This window comes from Danio rerio, chromosome 23, assembly GCF_052040795.2.
Source record: "Danio rerio strain M-AB ecotype USA chromosome 23, GRCz13ab, whole genome shotgun sequence".
In the NCBI taxonomy this organism is placed as follows: domain Eukaryota; kingdom Metazoa; phylum Chordata; class Actinopteri; order Cypriniformes; family Danionidae; genus Danio; species Danio rerio.
Genome location: NC_141043.1, coordinates 12,343,176 through 12,358,278, shown reverse-complemented (window position 1 = coordinate 12,358,278; position 15,103 = coordinate 12,343,176). Strand labels below are relative to the sequence as shown.

Sequence of the window (15,103 nt, the reverse complement as noted above, 5' to 3'; positions counted from 1 at the left end):
AGTCATATTAAAGCACGGTGTGTGAACAGGACACAGAAGCGAAGGGCTAGCAGCAACGCAAAACCTTCAGTGTGGAGGGTGACAGCATCCGCCCCAGCATATCAAAGAGGAAGGATACCATAATGCTGATCTGGCAGGTCCAGGGTTCTTCTCAGTGAAAAGCGCATCACACAGCAAATTGACTCCACTTCAGGATGTAGACATGCCTCGTAGAGGGTGCTTTAGCCTGAGTAAAGGTGTTAACCACCGAAAAGGTAGGTCGCCTAAGTCTTCCGCGCTCTGTCTAGAAACCACCCATGGAGGTTCCAGAAGCCCGCACGGGTGCCAGAAGGTGCCCTGTCACTGAGAAACGAAGTGCTTCCTCAGGGGTATTCATCAAGGAGGGGCTGTTGCTCCTCGTCTTCCCTGACCTTGCACAGGGTTTGTTCAAGCAGGCTCACTGGGGAAAAACACATTACGTAAGCCCAGGGGCCAGCTGAGAGCCAGTGCATTCATGCAGAGCTGGAAAAAAGCAACTGGCAAAGGGCAGACTCGCAAGAAGCAACAGGATCAACTGGGCTGTTATGAAGTGCACCTGTATCAGCTGGACCGTGCTTTTGTGAAGTCTCCATTCCTCTGGGCATGAGAGCTGCCATTAGAGCATGTCGGCTGGCACAGTATAGCTTGCTCGATATATAAATGGTGTGCAACAAATTTCAGCTGTTTGACTCCAGAGAAGCAAATGGTGAGTAAACTGAGAGCATACTGCCCAAACAATTGATATATGCTTCCGCAGCTGTGCCGTCTGTCCTAACCAGCACGTGTTTCCATTACAGCACCTGTAGAAACTGGTGGAGAGTGAGAAACAACTGCCAACAGTTTCAGGCAATTGATGTGTAATGAAACTAAGGTCCGGGTTATGAACCTGCAGCTGCATGGTTTATACACACAGCCCCCAACCTGTACTGGAAGCATCTGTCAAAGTGATAGGATGCTCGTTGTTGGGGCACTAAGGCCTGGTCAATCCAAGCACTGAAGGTGCAGTGACACAGCGGGGTGATGGTCACCCGGTGCATCTCTACATGCCATGCTCAACTGGAGACCCAATCATAAAGCCAGTGCTGATGTGGTCGATCTGAGCGGGGTTATAGTGGCTACATAATTATATACCCCAGGAGCCTGTGAAAAACTTCAGTGAGACCACTATATCCTGCAAACCGGTAACAGACAGGGCAGCATCAGCACCGTGCACTCTTGGTAAGGTGCACCGGAGACAGAGTCTAGCTCCATCCTGAAATAAGAGAAGTACAGCTTGTGGGTTGACCTCAGCTTGCTCTTTCCCGGTTGACCTGAAACTACAACAGGTCAAGGTGCCAGAGCAATAGGTCCTTGTGCATAATCGACATAATCATTGAATCATTGATTGCAAAAATAAGTCAATCAATGAACAGCCAAATTTGCAAATTTCCACGAGTTGAAGAGACACAGGGTATCCACCGTGCATGGAAACAGAGACAGCCTGAAGGGAAGGACCCTGTACTGTTATGCTTATCCCCCGAACACACACAGAAAAAAACGGTATAAGCAGGAAGAGAACGAGGCATGATGGGAGTGAGCATCCTTCTGGTTTATAGCTACAAACCAATACCATGCAAACCAAAACCACAGACGGAAGCACCAGGGGATGCGTTTCTGCATGATCATTTTACCAGCATCCTGTGTAGATAATAAATCACAATGTGCAAATAGGATTGGTTAAAACCCACCACACTTTAGGTTGGATGAAGTACAGACTGTAAAACCCACTCTTCATCTCTGCTGGAGGGATTGGTTCGATTGCATGCTATACTGGAGGGGGAGTGCTCACCATGGAAAGTGGTGCATCATCAGGAAGAGCTGTAAATAAAAGATTGGCTCTTAGCTTCCTCCCAGGATCCTCCAAAAGGGGCTAGAGGTGTGAGAGAAAATAACCCATCCTCTGACACCTTTGGAGTCTGTGGCAAAGTGCACCAAGGTTGTGAGCTGGAAGGCAGCGTGTCCCATGCTTGCAGCATTTGGGCTTTCACACCTTGACATTTATCAACAGGGGCAATTCCTGGCCCTCCACAGGGGAAAGAACGGTCCTTCTCCTCTCCAGTTGGCCCACCTAAGGGTTGCTACGCAAATAGGTCTGCCTGTCTGGGAATGCCTGGCTATTGCACCCCTCTAGTCGGTCTGACATCTCCAGCCCTACTGCCAAAGCAGCCCTGGAAAGCACATTTATCATGTCCAACTCCAGATGCACAATCGTGCTTGCACCTTGAAGGGTGGTACGGTTCCCGCTCTGTCATCTGAACATTACAGCTTTCCCTCTAATGTCAGGATGGACATCTGATCTCTGGTGTCATTGAGCGGAAGCACCGGCATCCCGGGGGATGAACATATACAAAGCTTGGATAGGGCGGGCTGTGAGGGAGCAGGGGATCCACAGGCTCAGAGGTGACAGATAAGGCCCAACTATAATCCTCAGATCTTTCCAAGTGCTCAGCACTTTCATGTGGAACAACAGGGGTGGCTCCCACCTTTGCAAGTGCAAGCCATGATCTCAGATGCACAATAGACATGCCTCCGCATTGAGGGCATGAGCTGTGCGCAACCACCTCATCCAGAAACACATGGGCCCACAAGGCGCTCATTCACGACTCAGGACACTGTTCATATTTCTGCCACACCACAAAGTGCCATCTGAATAGTTTCATTTTAAATGTCATGGGAATGTGCACGTCTGGTGTGTGATACTTCCAACTGTCATGTGCACATCCAGTGTGTGACCTGCTTTACTCTTTTAGAAGTACCCTGTGAAACGTCCAGGGACGGGAGATTTACCAAGCTCGATCGCTGCTGTCTGCATCATCACTGAATACACAAAGCTTGATTTCTCTGAATTCAGCTCAGCAGATGTCATCTCTTCAGTCAAGCTTCTGTAAAGTCTTCGTAAAGCTTCTGAAGCAAAAGGTCAGAGGCACTCTCCGGCACGTGCTGGTTGTATACTCTACCAAAGATTGATCACCCACACCTGGGGAGCTGTGCTCCGCCAACTCTTCCCAACCTGAAAGGGAATGAGGATTTAACATTTCCCTTTATTCAATTCCTCTGTCCTCGCATCTTTTCCTTGCATTCTTCCATCGCATCCTGAGGAAATGGAGCTAAGATGCCAGAAAATTAATTAAGTATTAGGACCCACAAGAGCATTGAGTAAGTGTCCCTTGCTGGCCTCTCTAACATCTCTTCCAGCAACAACCTAGTTTTCCCATGTGGTCTTCCATTCAGGTACTAACCATGCACAGCCCTGATTAGCGTTAGTGGACAACTACATAAGAGCTGCAGAAAGTTAGCTGCCTAATTTGTCTTTTCCAAAAGCAAATTTAGCAGTCATAGTGGAATATAAACAGCAGTTTTTTGGCTCTATAGCTTCATGGGAGCTAAGTAAAGGATTTCAAAATTAGCTGGATATTTAAGGTAACTTTTGCTTTATTCTACTATATTTTACTATTGCGTCCCCCCAAAAAGTCCCTTACCTTTAGTAATTTAGTTTTCCTCTTGTTTTCTCTTTTTTCAGCACCCCTTTGGGAGCTTTGCTTGATTTTAGCTGTTTACTCTGTGCATTCAATCAATTTAGAAGTGGTGGATACTTAGGGCCAAGGCAATCACATGTCTTCCTAATGCCTAATGGTTAAGTCTGACACTGCACAGCTAATTAGAATCACTCACGTCCCTTTGTTTTAAAATAAAATGCAGTTACAGTCAGTTTTTTATCAGCCTAAGCGTGCAGACGTGCAATTTTCCATCATAAAAAACCCATCACATTATGTCTATGTAATATTTATAAATTAATTTGTAAAAAGGAACAGACATAAAAGTTGTGAGGTACCACTGATTTATTCAATAAAGGAAAAAAAAAACATATAAAAAAATGGCACTTCACAGTTTAAAGGTGCCCTGTAAAGAAAATTTCTGTATACCTAGTCATAGTCGAATGATAAGACATCACTATATGGAAATGGCCACACTGTGAACCTCAGACACCATTGTTTCCTCATTTTCATGTAAATTACACAAGTACAAAACCCTGGTGGACAACAGGTCAATCAGAACACAAAACACTGCTTCATTACTCACAGGGTATGCCTACAAGATTTCAGCTAGTCAGAAAAAATGCAGGATATAGCCTACAGATAATGCCCTATACAGTTTTTAGATTATACATGTATTCATCGCCATCCTGCAGAGGCATAAGGCATCTAATTGTACAGTTTGTTAATTTATTGTGTTTATTGTGAAATTTGCCCTAAATGTTTGTAATTTAAGGTAACACATAGACTGCGGAGTATTGTGTTTAATGCATGATTAAGCCTTGTGTCTTATCACTCAGCTCTTACTGCAATTTTTCGTATAGTAAAAAACAATAGCAACACTTTCCCAAACATCATCTGTTTATGCAGAGGTTGATATAAACTCTTGGCTTTTCATTAAAGCTTATGTGCTTAAACACATATGAAAACTTCTGAATGTATTGACATACAGCGTGTAAAGAAGAGTAACTGAACATGGAGTACTGAAAACGGTAGGAAATGGGTGGAAAGCAAAACTACCAAAAGCAAGAAACTTTTTTTGATCACACCATAGCGAAATAGTGTAGCAAGACTACCAGAGACTATTAAGCAGGTGTGAGTTAGAGGTGGTTGGAGCTAAACTATGCAGAGCTGCAGCCCTCCAGAAATTGAGTTGAGACCTATGATATAGCAGAAAAATAACAGTACCTCGTAACTATTATTGACATCTTTGCTTTGTCTCCTTTGAAGTGGCAGAGAAGGAAATACTTTGCGCTGTATTTATTTTACTATTACTGCTAAACTCGCAGTTAGAAAAGTTACTCTAGATAGATTAACTTTTTAGATGTACTACAAATCGAGCATGCTGAGTACAACCTGCTGGTATAATGGTGGAACTACAAAAAGAATAACAAAAAATGAAATCTGGTAAATTTTCACTTCCCGTACTTTAGAACTGTTGAACGTGGGCTTAGGAAATAAATTGTTCACTGGTTATGTATTTATATATTTTGTTCATGTGTAATATTACTGCCGTACGTTTGATAAGAAAAACAAACAAACTGTCAGGATCTGTCATTTCATGACTTTATTTTTCCATGTTATGATTTTGTTTCTCCACTAGATGTCTCTATGTGTTTAAGTTCAGTAATTACGTGATTGTTTTCACATGTGTCCTATTATGTCTTGTGTATTTAAGTTGACTAGTTCCCCTGTTTCTTTGCTCAGTTATTGTCGATGCTAGCCCTTGGTTATCGTAAGTCTTATCCTGCTTCTCTAAAGTCTGTTTAGAGAAGTGTTTTCCAGAGATATTTTGCCTGTTGGCCTTTTTGTTCTTCCGTTAACCAGTCCTTTTGTTATTTCTGCATTTTTTGTTCCAAGTGTAGATTTTTTATGTTTTGTAAATAAACCTCTCACAGTGCAAGTACTGTCTCATTGTTGGGATCATTGTCCTCCTGTGGCTCAGTGGATAAGCCTTCAGTCTCTGACACTGTGGACCTGGGTTCAAACCCTGTGTCTGACAGAATAACTGAGCCTAGAACAAACATGAATCCAGAGACACACATCCCTCAGAATCTTCTTGCCACAGTAGCCCAGCAGGCTTCTACAGTCCAGCGACATGAGCAAGCCCTAGTGCAGCAAGAAACAAGCATTCGCAGGAACATTTTGACATAATGACCTCTATTCGTCAGCTTTTCGACAGGTTACCTTCCAGCACTACTCCTGCCTCCTCTGTAGCCTCGGTACCCAATGCAGAGACTCGAGTGACCTCTCCACTGACAGAAACTTGCCTGCCACCACCTCAATGCTTCTCAGGTGATCCTAGTGTATGTGACGGATTCATAACCCTTTAATGTGCTTTAACTTTTGAATTACAGCCATCTACCTGCTCTACAGCTAATCACCCTGCTGTCTGGTAAGGCTCTTTCATGGGCCACTGCAGTTTGGAAAGCTAAGGCCCCATTCTGTTCCAGTTTCACAGCTTTCGAAAAGGAGTTTAAGCGGGTTTTTGATCACCCCCACAGTGATTGGCAAGACTCTAAGAAACTCCTCTCCCTTCAACATGGTAGTGTGGCTGAATATGCCATCCATTTCTGGACTGTTGCAACAGGGATCGGCTAGGATAATGAGGCAATCATGGTCTGCTTCCAAAATGGGCTATCTGAGGTAATTAAAGACGACCTAGCTACCAGAGAACCTGCTCTGGACCTTGATACTTTGATGGACCAAGCTATTCGCCTCGATAATCGTCTGAGAGAAAGGACGTTGAACTGTTCCTCAGCTCCCACATTTTTTACTCCATCCCCTCAAATTTTACAAACTGCTCAAGAAGTTTCAGAACCCATGCAGTTGGGCACAACTTGTCTCTCTCCTACTGAAAGAGAGCGCCGCATGAGAGAGCGATATTGCCTATATTGTGGTTTGCCTTGTGGTTCACTTTCGGTCTACCTGCCCTCAGTTCTCGGGAAACGCTCAGCCCTCGTACAGGCAAGGAGGTACTGTAACGGGAGCTTCAGTCAGTACCATACCTTCCAAATCTGGGTTATTTCTCCCTATCACGCTCACATGGGCAGACCAGAAATGCCAAATTCAGGCTTTTGTAGATTCTGGGGCTGCTGGAAATTTCATGGATCTGACCTTAGCCAGAAACTTCAGAATTCCCAACGATCCCCTTCCTGGTCCACTATCTGTCACTGCTCTGGATGGTAGACCATTAGGTCCAGGAGAAGTCACCCACCTCACCTTCCACCTTGGTCTCTCTGTTTGTCAGCACCAAGAGAAGATTTGCTTTCACTTAATACACTCACCAGAGTTTCCAGTTATCTTTAGGCACTCCTGGCTGTTTCAACTGCAACTGGCATGTCCCCATTTGAATGCCTGTTTGGATATTCTCCTCCACTGTTCCCTAAGCAGGAGGTAGAAGTGACTGTTCCCTCGGCTTTCCAGTTTTTTAAACGCTGCTGTCAGACCTGGAGGAAGGTCCGCCTCAACTTCTCAAAGTCTCCCAACAGTGCCAACTGCAGACGCAGACCAGCACCAATTCTGCGTCCTGGGCAAAGAGTCAAAAAACACCACAAAAAACATCCCCCTTCGGTTGGAGTCGAGGAAACTCTCCCAGAAGTACATTGGCCCCTTCAAGATTGCCAGGAAAGTCAACCCTGTTACCTACTATCTATACTTACCCAAATCTTTACAAATTAATCACACTTTTTCATGTGTCTCTGTTAAAACCTGTTTTTTTTTTCTCCCTTTTCCGTGACAGATAAACCTCCTCCTCCTCGTTACTTTGAGGGCCAGCCAGCCTACACAGTTCGCCGAATACTGGTTGTCCGTCAAGTGCGTAGATCCCGGCATTATCTTGTGGACTGGGAAGGCTATGGTCCAGAGGAGCGCTCCTGGGTTCGGGCCAGAGATATTTTGGACGCAAATCTGATTCGAGACATTGAGAGGTCTCCCAACAAGAATGTCAGAAGCCGTTCCTAGAGGAGGGGGTCCTGTCAGGATCTGTCATTTCATGACTTTTTTACATGTTATGATTTTGTTTCTCCACTAGATGTCCAATGTGTTTAAGTTCAGTAATTACGTGATTGTTTTCACATGTGTCCTGTTATGTCTTGTGTATTTAAGTTGACTAGTTTCCCTGTTTCTTTGTTTCTTTTCTTTTCTTTTCAGTTATTGTTGATGCTAGCCCTTGGTTATCGTAAGTCTTATCTTGCTTCTCTAAAGTCTAGTCTACACAGAGTCTTGTGCTACATTGCGTTTTTCTGTTTTTTGGATGTGTTTTGCTTGCTCTAGTTTTTCCAGAGATATTTTGTATGTAGGTCTTTTTGTTCCTCCGTTAACCAGTCCTTTTGTTATCTCTGCATTTTTTGTTCCAAGTCTGGATTTGAGCCGAACTGGAGCTACAGTTAAAGTCAGAATTATTGTCCCCCTTTAATTTCTTTTTCTTTTTTAAAAATTTCCCAAGTGTTGCTTAACAGAGAAAGGACATTTTCAATGTCTGATAATATATTTTTTTCTGAAAAAAGTCTTGTTTTATTTTGGCTAGAATTAAAGCAGTTTTAATTTATTTTAGAAACCATTTTAAGGTCAAAATGATTAGCCCCTTTAAGCTATATATTTTCAATAGTCTACAGAACAAACCATCAGTATACAATAACTTGCCAAATTACCCTATCCTGTCTAATTAACCTAGCCTTTAAATGTCACTTTAAGCTGAATACTAGGGTGTTGAAAAATATCTAGTAAAATATTATGTACTGTCATGATGGCAAAGACAAAAAAAAAAAAAACAGTTATTAAAAATTAGTTATTAAAACTATCATGTTTAAAAATGTGTTAGTAAAAAATCCTTTTTCCATTAAACAGAAATTGAAAAAAAAAAAAAAACAGGGGGGCTAATAAGACTTCAACTGTATATATCAAATGTCTCTGCACAGCCCTGAAGCAATGACCTCAAATTAACTGCTGATTGTCGTCTACGTTTGATTTTAAAATCTACCGTAAATGAACCTAAACGGAAAGAAACCTGTTGCATTTAAGACAAAGCTGAAATCACACTGACACAAGTTGGACGTAAACCATACAAGGCTGTCTCGAGTGATGGAGGTGACGGCTTGGACCACCAGCCAAAAATCTTTCTGCAGTCTCATCTGGGAAAGCTTCCATGCACTTTATATGAGCTCCTCTTTATATGAGCTCCTCTGATCTCCAGCCACTCTCTTTAGTGCTCTTCTTCTGAACGCATGCCTCTCACTTCAGACGTGTTTGCTCTAATGTTCACCATTTGGATCGAGTGTGGAGCCAAGGGTCCGAGCAGAATTCCCGAAAGCCCACCTGTCAGTTTCCATGGTGAGTGATGTGCCTCAACAGATCGTAATTCATAGTTTAAAAAGCCCAGCATCAGTCGGAATCCCTCTACTAAATGTCCTGTGGCGATAGCCCTTGTTTTTGGCTAAGTAACAAGAAGCCATTTATGACTACACGCTGTCATACTTGTACTAGGACTGAATGGATGAAATATATCTATATTACCTCTTGTTTTTGCTGACTATCAAATTACATTGAATTGAGAGCTTTAAGTTGTGCTTCGTGCATGACCTCATGTTAATCCTTTTACATATTTTACTATTCTGACTACTGTCCATATGAGCATGGAAATTAGGTTTATTTTTAATTGAATGTTTGTGTTGGACGTCAAAAGTAATCTTATTCTAATCCTCATTTTTGAGAGTACTTTACTTTGATTGCATCAGCACCATGGACAGTAACGGTCACCATGGAAACACAGTCACATCTAAATACAAAAAATCCTTTTGTACAACCCAAAAGAGCAGAAAGCATTTTATTCTGCCAGATCTGGCCAGTTCAACTGAATATGTTTTTGTAAATACCAAGACATTGTTTATATAATATAATATAATATAATATAATATAATATAATATAATATAATATAATATAATATAATATAATTTTCCCAGAGATGGGTTGCAGCTGGAAGGGTGTCAGCTGATGTTGAGAGCATATGATGTTTTAAAACATCATGAAATGACGGTTCATTTCGCTGTGGCGACCCCAGATTAATAAGGGGACTAAGCCGAAAAGAAAATGAATAATAAAACATAATAGAATAGAATAGAATAGAATAGAATAGAATAGAATAGAATATGGTGATGCAGGGGCGCAGTAGGTAGTGCTGTCGCCTCACAGCAAGAAGGGTCGCTGGGTTGCTGGTTTGAACCTCGGCTCAGTTGGCGTTTCTGTGTGGAGTTTACATGTTCTCCCTGTGTTCGCAAGGGTTTCCTCCGGGTGCTCCGGTGTCCCCCAAAGACATGCGGTACAGGTGAATTGGGTAGGCTAAATTGCTGTAGTGTATGAGTGTATGTGTGGATGCTTCCTAGAGATGGGTTGCGGCTGGAAGGGCATACGCTGCGTAAAAACGTGCTGGATAAGTTGCCGGTTTATTGCCGGTTTATTATTTAATATAGGGCAAGCATTTTTAGAATTTCTTGTTTTTACTTTTAAAATACGTAATCAGAGTAAAACAGTACTAACATAATAATGAACACAAATATTTTCTATTATAATATTAAATGCAATAAATTACTGATAGTCACATATACATTTTCAGAAGCATTTACAACAGCTTTGTCTCACATGATCTTCAAGAAATAATTTTTGTGTTTTTATTTAATGCTTAAGCTAACATTATTATTAGCAGTGTTGAATAAAGTTATGATAAAGCAGATATTACAGTATATGCACCTTAACTGTTCAACTTAACTGTTCAAAAAATTAAGGTAAGATTAAACATAAACAAATAAACAAACACAAATTATTAAAATCTTTAATCTTAATTTTTTCACAATATATAAGTATCTATAGAATGCTAACATTTCCCAGCATTTCTATTTTTTCAATATTTTGATTAAATAAATGCAGCCTTGCACAATGGAATATTCAAAATTTTAATTATTCCAAACTGTTCACTAGTTGTGTAAACTAAATATGTCTTAAATATTAAAACATATTTTAAAAGTAAAAACTAAATTGAATTTGCTTGTATTGTTTTCACGTTATTCAAAGCCAAAGCTGAACTGCAACAGATAAATTTTTCTATGACTCTTTAGTGAAAAAAATAACATTGTTCCAAAAAAAAAAGACAGAAAGGATAACCTTATCCAATTATCTTTAAGCACATCTCAGTGCTCCTGTCCTAAATATAAAGGTCACTGGGCCTGAAACCTTCAAAATGGGTTCTTCAGCATGACTTAGAATCCCTGCCTCAATGATGAAATGTTTTAGTCCCAGGTGTTCATTTTATCCCTCTGTCTGGAGACCTTAATAATACTATAGTCTGAGGAACAAATGTTTCTGCAAAGCGCACCTGCTAACTTGGTTTTTATAATAATAATAATAATAATAATAATAATAATAATAATAATAATAATAATAATAATAATTATTATTATTATTATTATTATTATTATTATTATTATTATTAAATCATAGTTAAATAAAATATTATTATTTCCCATATATTTTACATATATTTAAAATAATTATTAAAATGCTTTTAAAAAAAGTATGGTAGTGCTGTTGCCTCGCAGCAAGAAGGTCAGTGGTTCTCCCTGCGTTTGCGTGGGTTTCCTCTGGGTGCTACGGTTTCCCCAACAGTCCAAAGACATGCGGTACAGGTGAATTGGGTAGGCTAAATTGTCCATAGTGTATGAGTGTGAATGAGTGTGTATGGATGTTTCTCAAAGAGAGGTTGCAGCTGGAAGGGCATCGTCTGCGTAAAATATATGCTGGATAAGTTGGCGGTTCATTCCACTGTTGAGACCCCGGATTAAGTAAGGGACTAAGCCGAAAAGAATATGAATGAATGAATGAATGAATGAATGAATAGAAAAAGTACTTTTAGTAACCTGTATCGTCCGTATACAGGTAGTCGACAAATAGCCAGTAAAAATGATTTATAAGAAAAGCATAAGAGGTCAATAATTCCATTAATTCTTTCACAGATTAAAAAATATATATTTTTACTGAACTGTACCTCAAATATTTCCTATGGTGTATAGCAAATATAAAGAAAGCCAATTCTTTATGAGATAGCATGAAAGCAATTGATCTTCATTGTTGGACACTTATCTTCATACATTACCTGACAAAAGTTTGTTTTCAATCCCACTTGTTTTCAAAGATTGTTGTCAATCCCACTTGTAAGAACAACAAATAATAATTTGACTACTAGCTGATCATTGCTGAAAAAGTGGTAGAAGGTAGATTTTTGATGGTAAAACTATCTTTCGAATTGCACTCCAATCATCACAAATACTGCAGAAGACCTATTGGAACACACATGGACCCAAGATTCTCATAGAAATCAGTCAAGTGTGTTGAAGGAAAAATCATAGTTTGGGGTTACATTCAGCAATAAAATTTCCCTGGAATTGTTGATTTAAAATTAGCATATAGCCTTTTTTTCAAGTGACAAAGTGTAAAAAGTTACTGTGTTTTAAAAAATATATTCATTTAACAAGTTTTCTATTTACTAAATTGCCACTTGTGCAATTATGTCTCAGGTTTTTATTAAATTTTTTACTAAAGGACAGTTTTGGGATTTGGCTCAAGAATGTTAAAAATGTACTTCGGGAGCATCACGATACTAGAGCTCCAAAATACTGGAGGTGCCACTGTAGTTTGTAAACAGTATCGTTATTAATGATTCTACTATAGGTTGCAGGTGGAAAAGTCACTAAAATGCAAAAACATTTGTGCCAGCAAATAATCAATAGACCATTTTATTTTACTTTCATTTTAATTGTCTGCATACAGGTCGTAGTTTGCTGCAGTCATGACAGATCATATGGCATGATCAATGATTTTTTTACTAATTCATTTATTTTATTATTATTACTGCAATAACAACAAAAGAGTCACACTTTATACAAAAAAGCAGAGAAGGTTATACAAATAATGTTTTCAATAATAAGGGAATTCTAAATTGAATTGAAGTATTATGACATATAAAATATAGTATTTCTGATAATTTGCTTTATTTGATAGATTTGAGTAATGAATTAATACAGTATTGCGATATTAGTTATGGTGATACTTCAGCTGGTATAGTTTCGTGGCCTGAATTTATGATATCATGACAACCCTATAACACAGCAGGTTTTATACACAATTTGTTATGTGTGACAGCGAAAGAGTAACGTCAACAACCTGTATACAGTATATGACTTTATCATACTTTTATCAGCTTGGAAATGAGGATAAATGTACTCACTGTGGGGTGTTGATCCAGATGATGCCCAAATGACAGTAATAAACACATTCTCTGTCTTTGAAAGAGTAGCAAGTGCAGCGCTTGGATCTTGTGTGAGCGTGTGATGCTGAAACAAGCTTCGCTTCTTTCTGCTGATGTCCAACACTGCTGGAACCACCAGAGAAGACTGGAGATGAGTGCAAGTCTCCCTCACTGGAAAACGATGTATCTGGAATTTAATTCATAATTATCAAAAGTCAAAGCACATATACTGCAAATTGGTGAACCTTACAAAACATTGCAGGGATGTTTCACCCCCAAATCAAAAGAAAATCCATGCAAGAGTTTGAAGTTACAGATTTAAATAATGTATTAAATGTTAAAATCAGCATTATGTCACGAATTTAATTAATTATTACCACAGATATACATTGTTAGGACATTTTAATAATGCCAGCAAATCTTTTTTTTTTTTTTTTTTTTGGTATTATTGCATTAAAGAAGGAAATAATTAAATCTTTAAAGAAAACTTGCAACATCTTTATAACAGCTATGTCATACTGCAAACATTATCCAAATGGTACTAAAATAAGCTATCAAGTTAATGTAAATTTGAAATATTTAAATTCAATTCATAAAGTTATATGATATTCAATGTTCAATAATGACTTAGATTCACCCACAAATCCGCATAACAGCCAGTGATGATGAAGATAATGAATGTCAAAAATAAGAAGGCTAACTACGTTAAAATGCAAACTGTTTAAATGACCTTAATGACTCACAATAACTACATTTATCAGAAACTCACAGAAATAAATGCAGTTCAGTCAGCAAAAGCACTTACCCACGGTGAAAATGTTTATCAAACTCACAATTAGCAAAAGTGCATCAGGAATCAGTTTAGCCATTTTAATAGCGTCCTTATTATTGTGCTCGAGACCAATTTGTGGGGGGAAAAAAGTTGTCAGATGCGGTTTCCGGGTTTCTAAATGAAAAATGTTTTCCAAAACAAATCCATTTCAGTCAAAAAAAATAGTTCTGAGCATCCTCATCAAAATCTGAAAACAACCCTGTTGGAAAAGACTTTTTTACACACGTTTAGATGAAATGCATATTTATAGGGCGCGCTGACACCACCCACTGGTGACCGCGGGCGCGCGCACACATATTCATAGCTTAAGAGGAGCTCTGAAAGATGACAGCTCGTGTCAGAGTGATTAAGCTAAAAACGTACTTAGGGATTCAGATAAAGCTCTTTAAAACCTTTTCTTTTGGTATAGGTATTATACTAAATGCCATTACATTCCTTGTCTTCCACTTCAAGAATTTGACCAAATCTTTTCTCATCGTTGAGGAATTCGCTTGTGTTAATACACCTAGTCTATTATTTATTATTTTTCCTTCAGAGCTGGAAGATATTAGTGTTGGCCTCTTTGTAAAGCCAAGCACGGTTTATTTGTGGCATTTGTGGCATTCAATAACATTGAGTTCCCACCAAAAACTAAATTTTAGCAATAATATTTTGTGAGATTTTGGGTAATTTTAATCATAATGTGTCCACATATGAGGCATTTCATATGATTGGAAAAGTTTTTTTGCGAACAGAGTTTAGTACCCTGATGTAGTTCCCTTTCAGGGAATTTAAAAGAACTTATAAATATAGGAGTCCACCTTTTTACATGGCTTTTGAAGTCTTCCATTGACCTAAACTAGAAATTTCTAGTAGGATAATAGGACGTGAAACACTTGTTATGTAGCACAAGCCATGCTGTTAAATTGCATTTTGAAAGTCTTCCTTTCACTAGAAAACTAAACTAGTAGTTTCTGTGCAGGATGCTACTGCACCACAAGCTGTGTTATTGCATTGCATTTGAAAGTCTTCCTTTGAACTAAACTAGAGTTTCTGTGCAGGATGCGATAAAGCAAAAACTTTCCTCTGCACCGTAAAGTCAGTTTAAAGCAAATAAACGTTCAATGCCCACCTCAGTGTTCCCGGTGACCTCAATTTCCTCTTTAGTGTTAAGTTTGATGGTCAGTCAGAGAATCTGAAGCACTTATGTAAATCTCTTTAGGGTCTAGCTGTGTTTTTTATTACTAAAACTTGTGCCATTCAGGTCAAATTATGAAAATAAGGCTTTTCTGTGATATTTTGTTAATGCTGCCTATAAAGCACAATGTTTCTTTTCTTGTTGTTGTATCTAATGTTGTAATTTATTAAACATTATTTTAACATTTTTGTAAATAAAGATAAAAATT

General features: G+C 39.1%; 1 protein-coding gene across 3 annotated transcripts in view; it reads right to left on the bottom strand.

Moving 5' to 3' along the window:
* Positions 1-13,998, bottom strand: part of edn3b (endothelin 3b) — a 34,818-nt gene extending 20,820 nt beyond the window's left edge. Inside the window, exons 1-2 of one of the 3 annotated variants that reach the window (XM_087304935.1) lie at positions 13,692-13,998; positions 12,866-13,073 (exon numbers count right to left, since the gene is read on the bottom strand). In XM_087304935.1, the coding sequence (XP_087161061.1) occupies positions 12,866-13,073; positions 13,692-13,755 (272 nt within the window). In that variant the 5' untranslated portion in view covers positions 13,756-13,998. The remainder of the gene's footprint in view (positions 1-12,865; positions 13,074-13,691) is intronic. The other 2 variants (XM_087304934.1, NM_001311213.1) reach the window with 2 other exon arrangements.
* Positions 13,999-15,103: the final 1,105 nt, after the last annotated feature.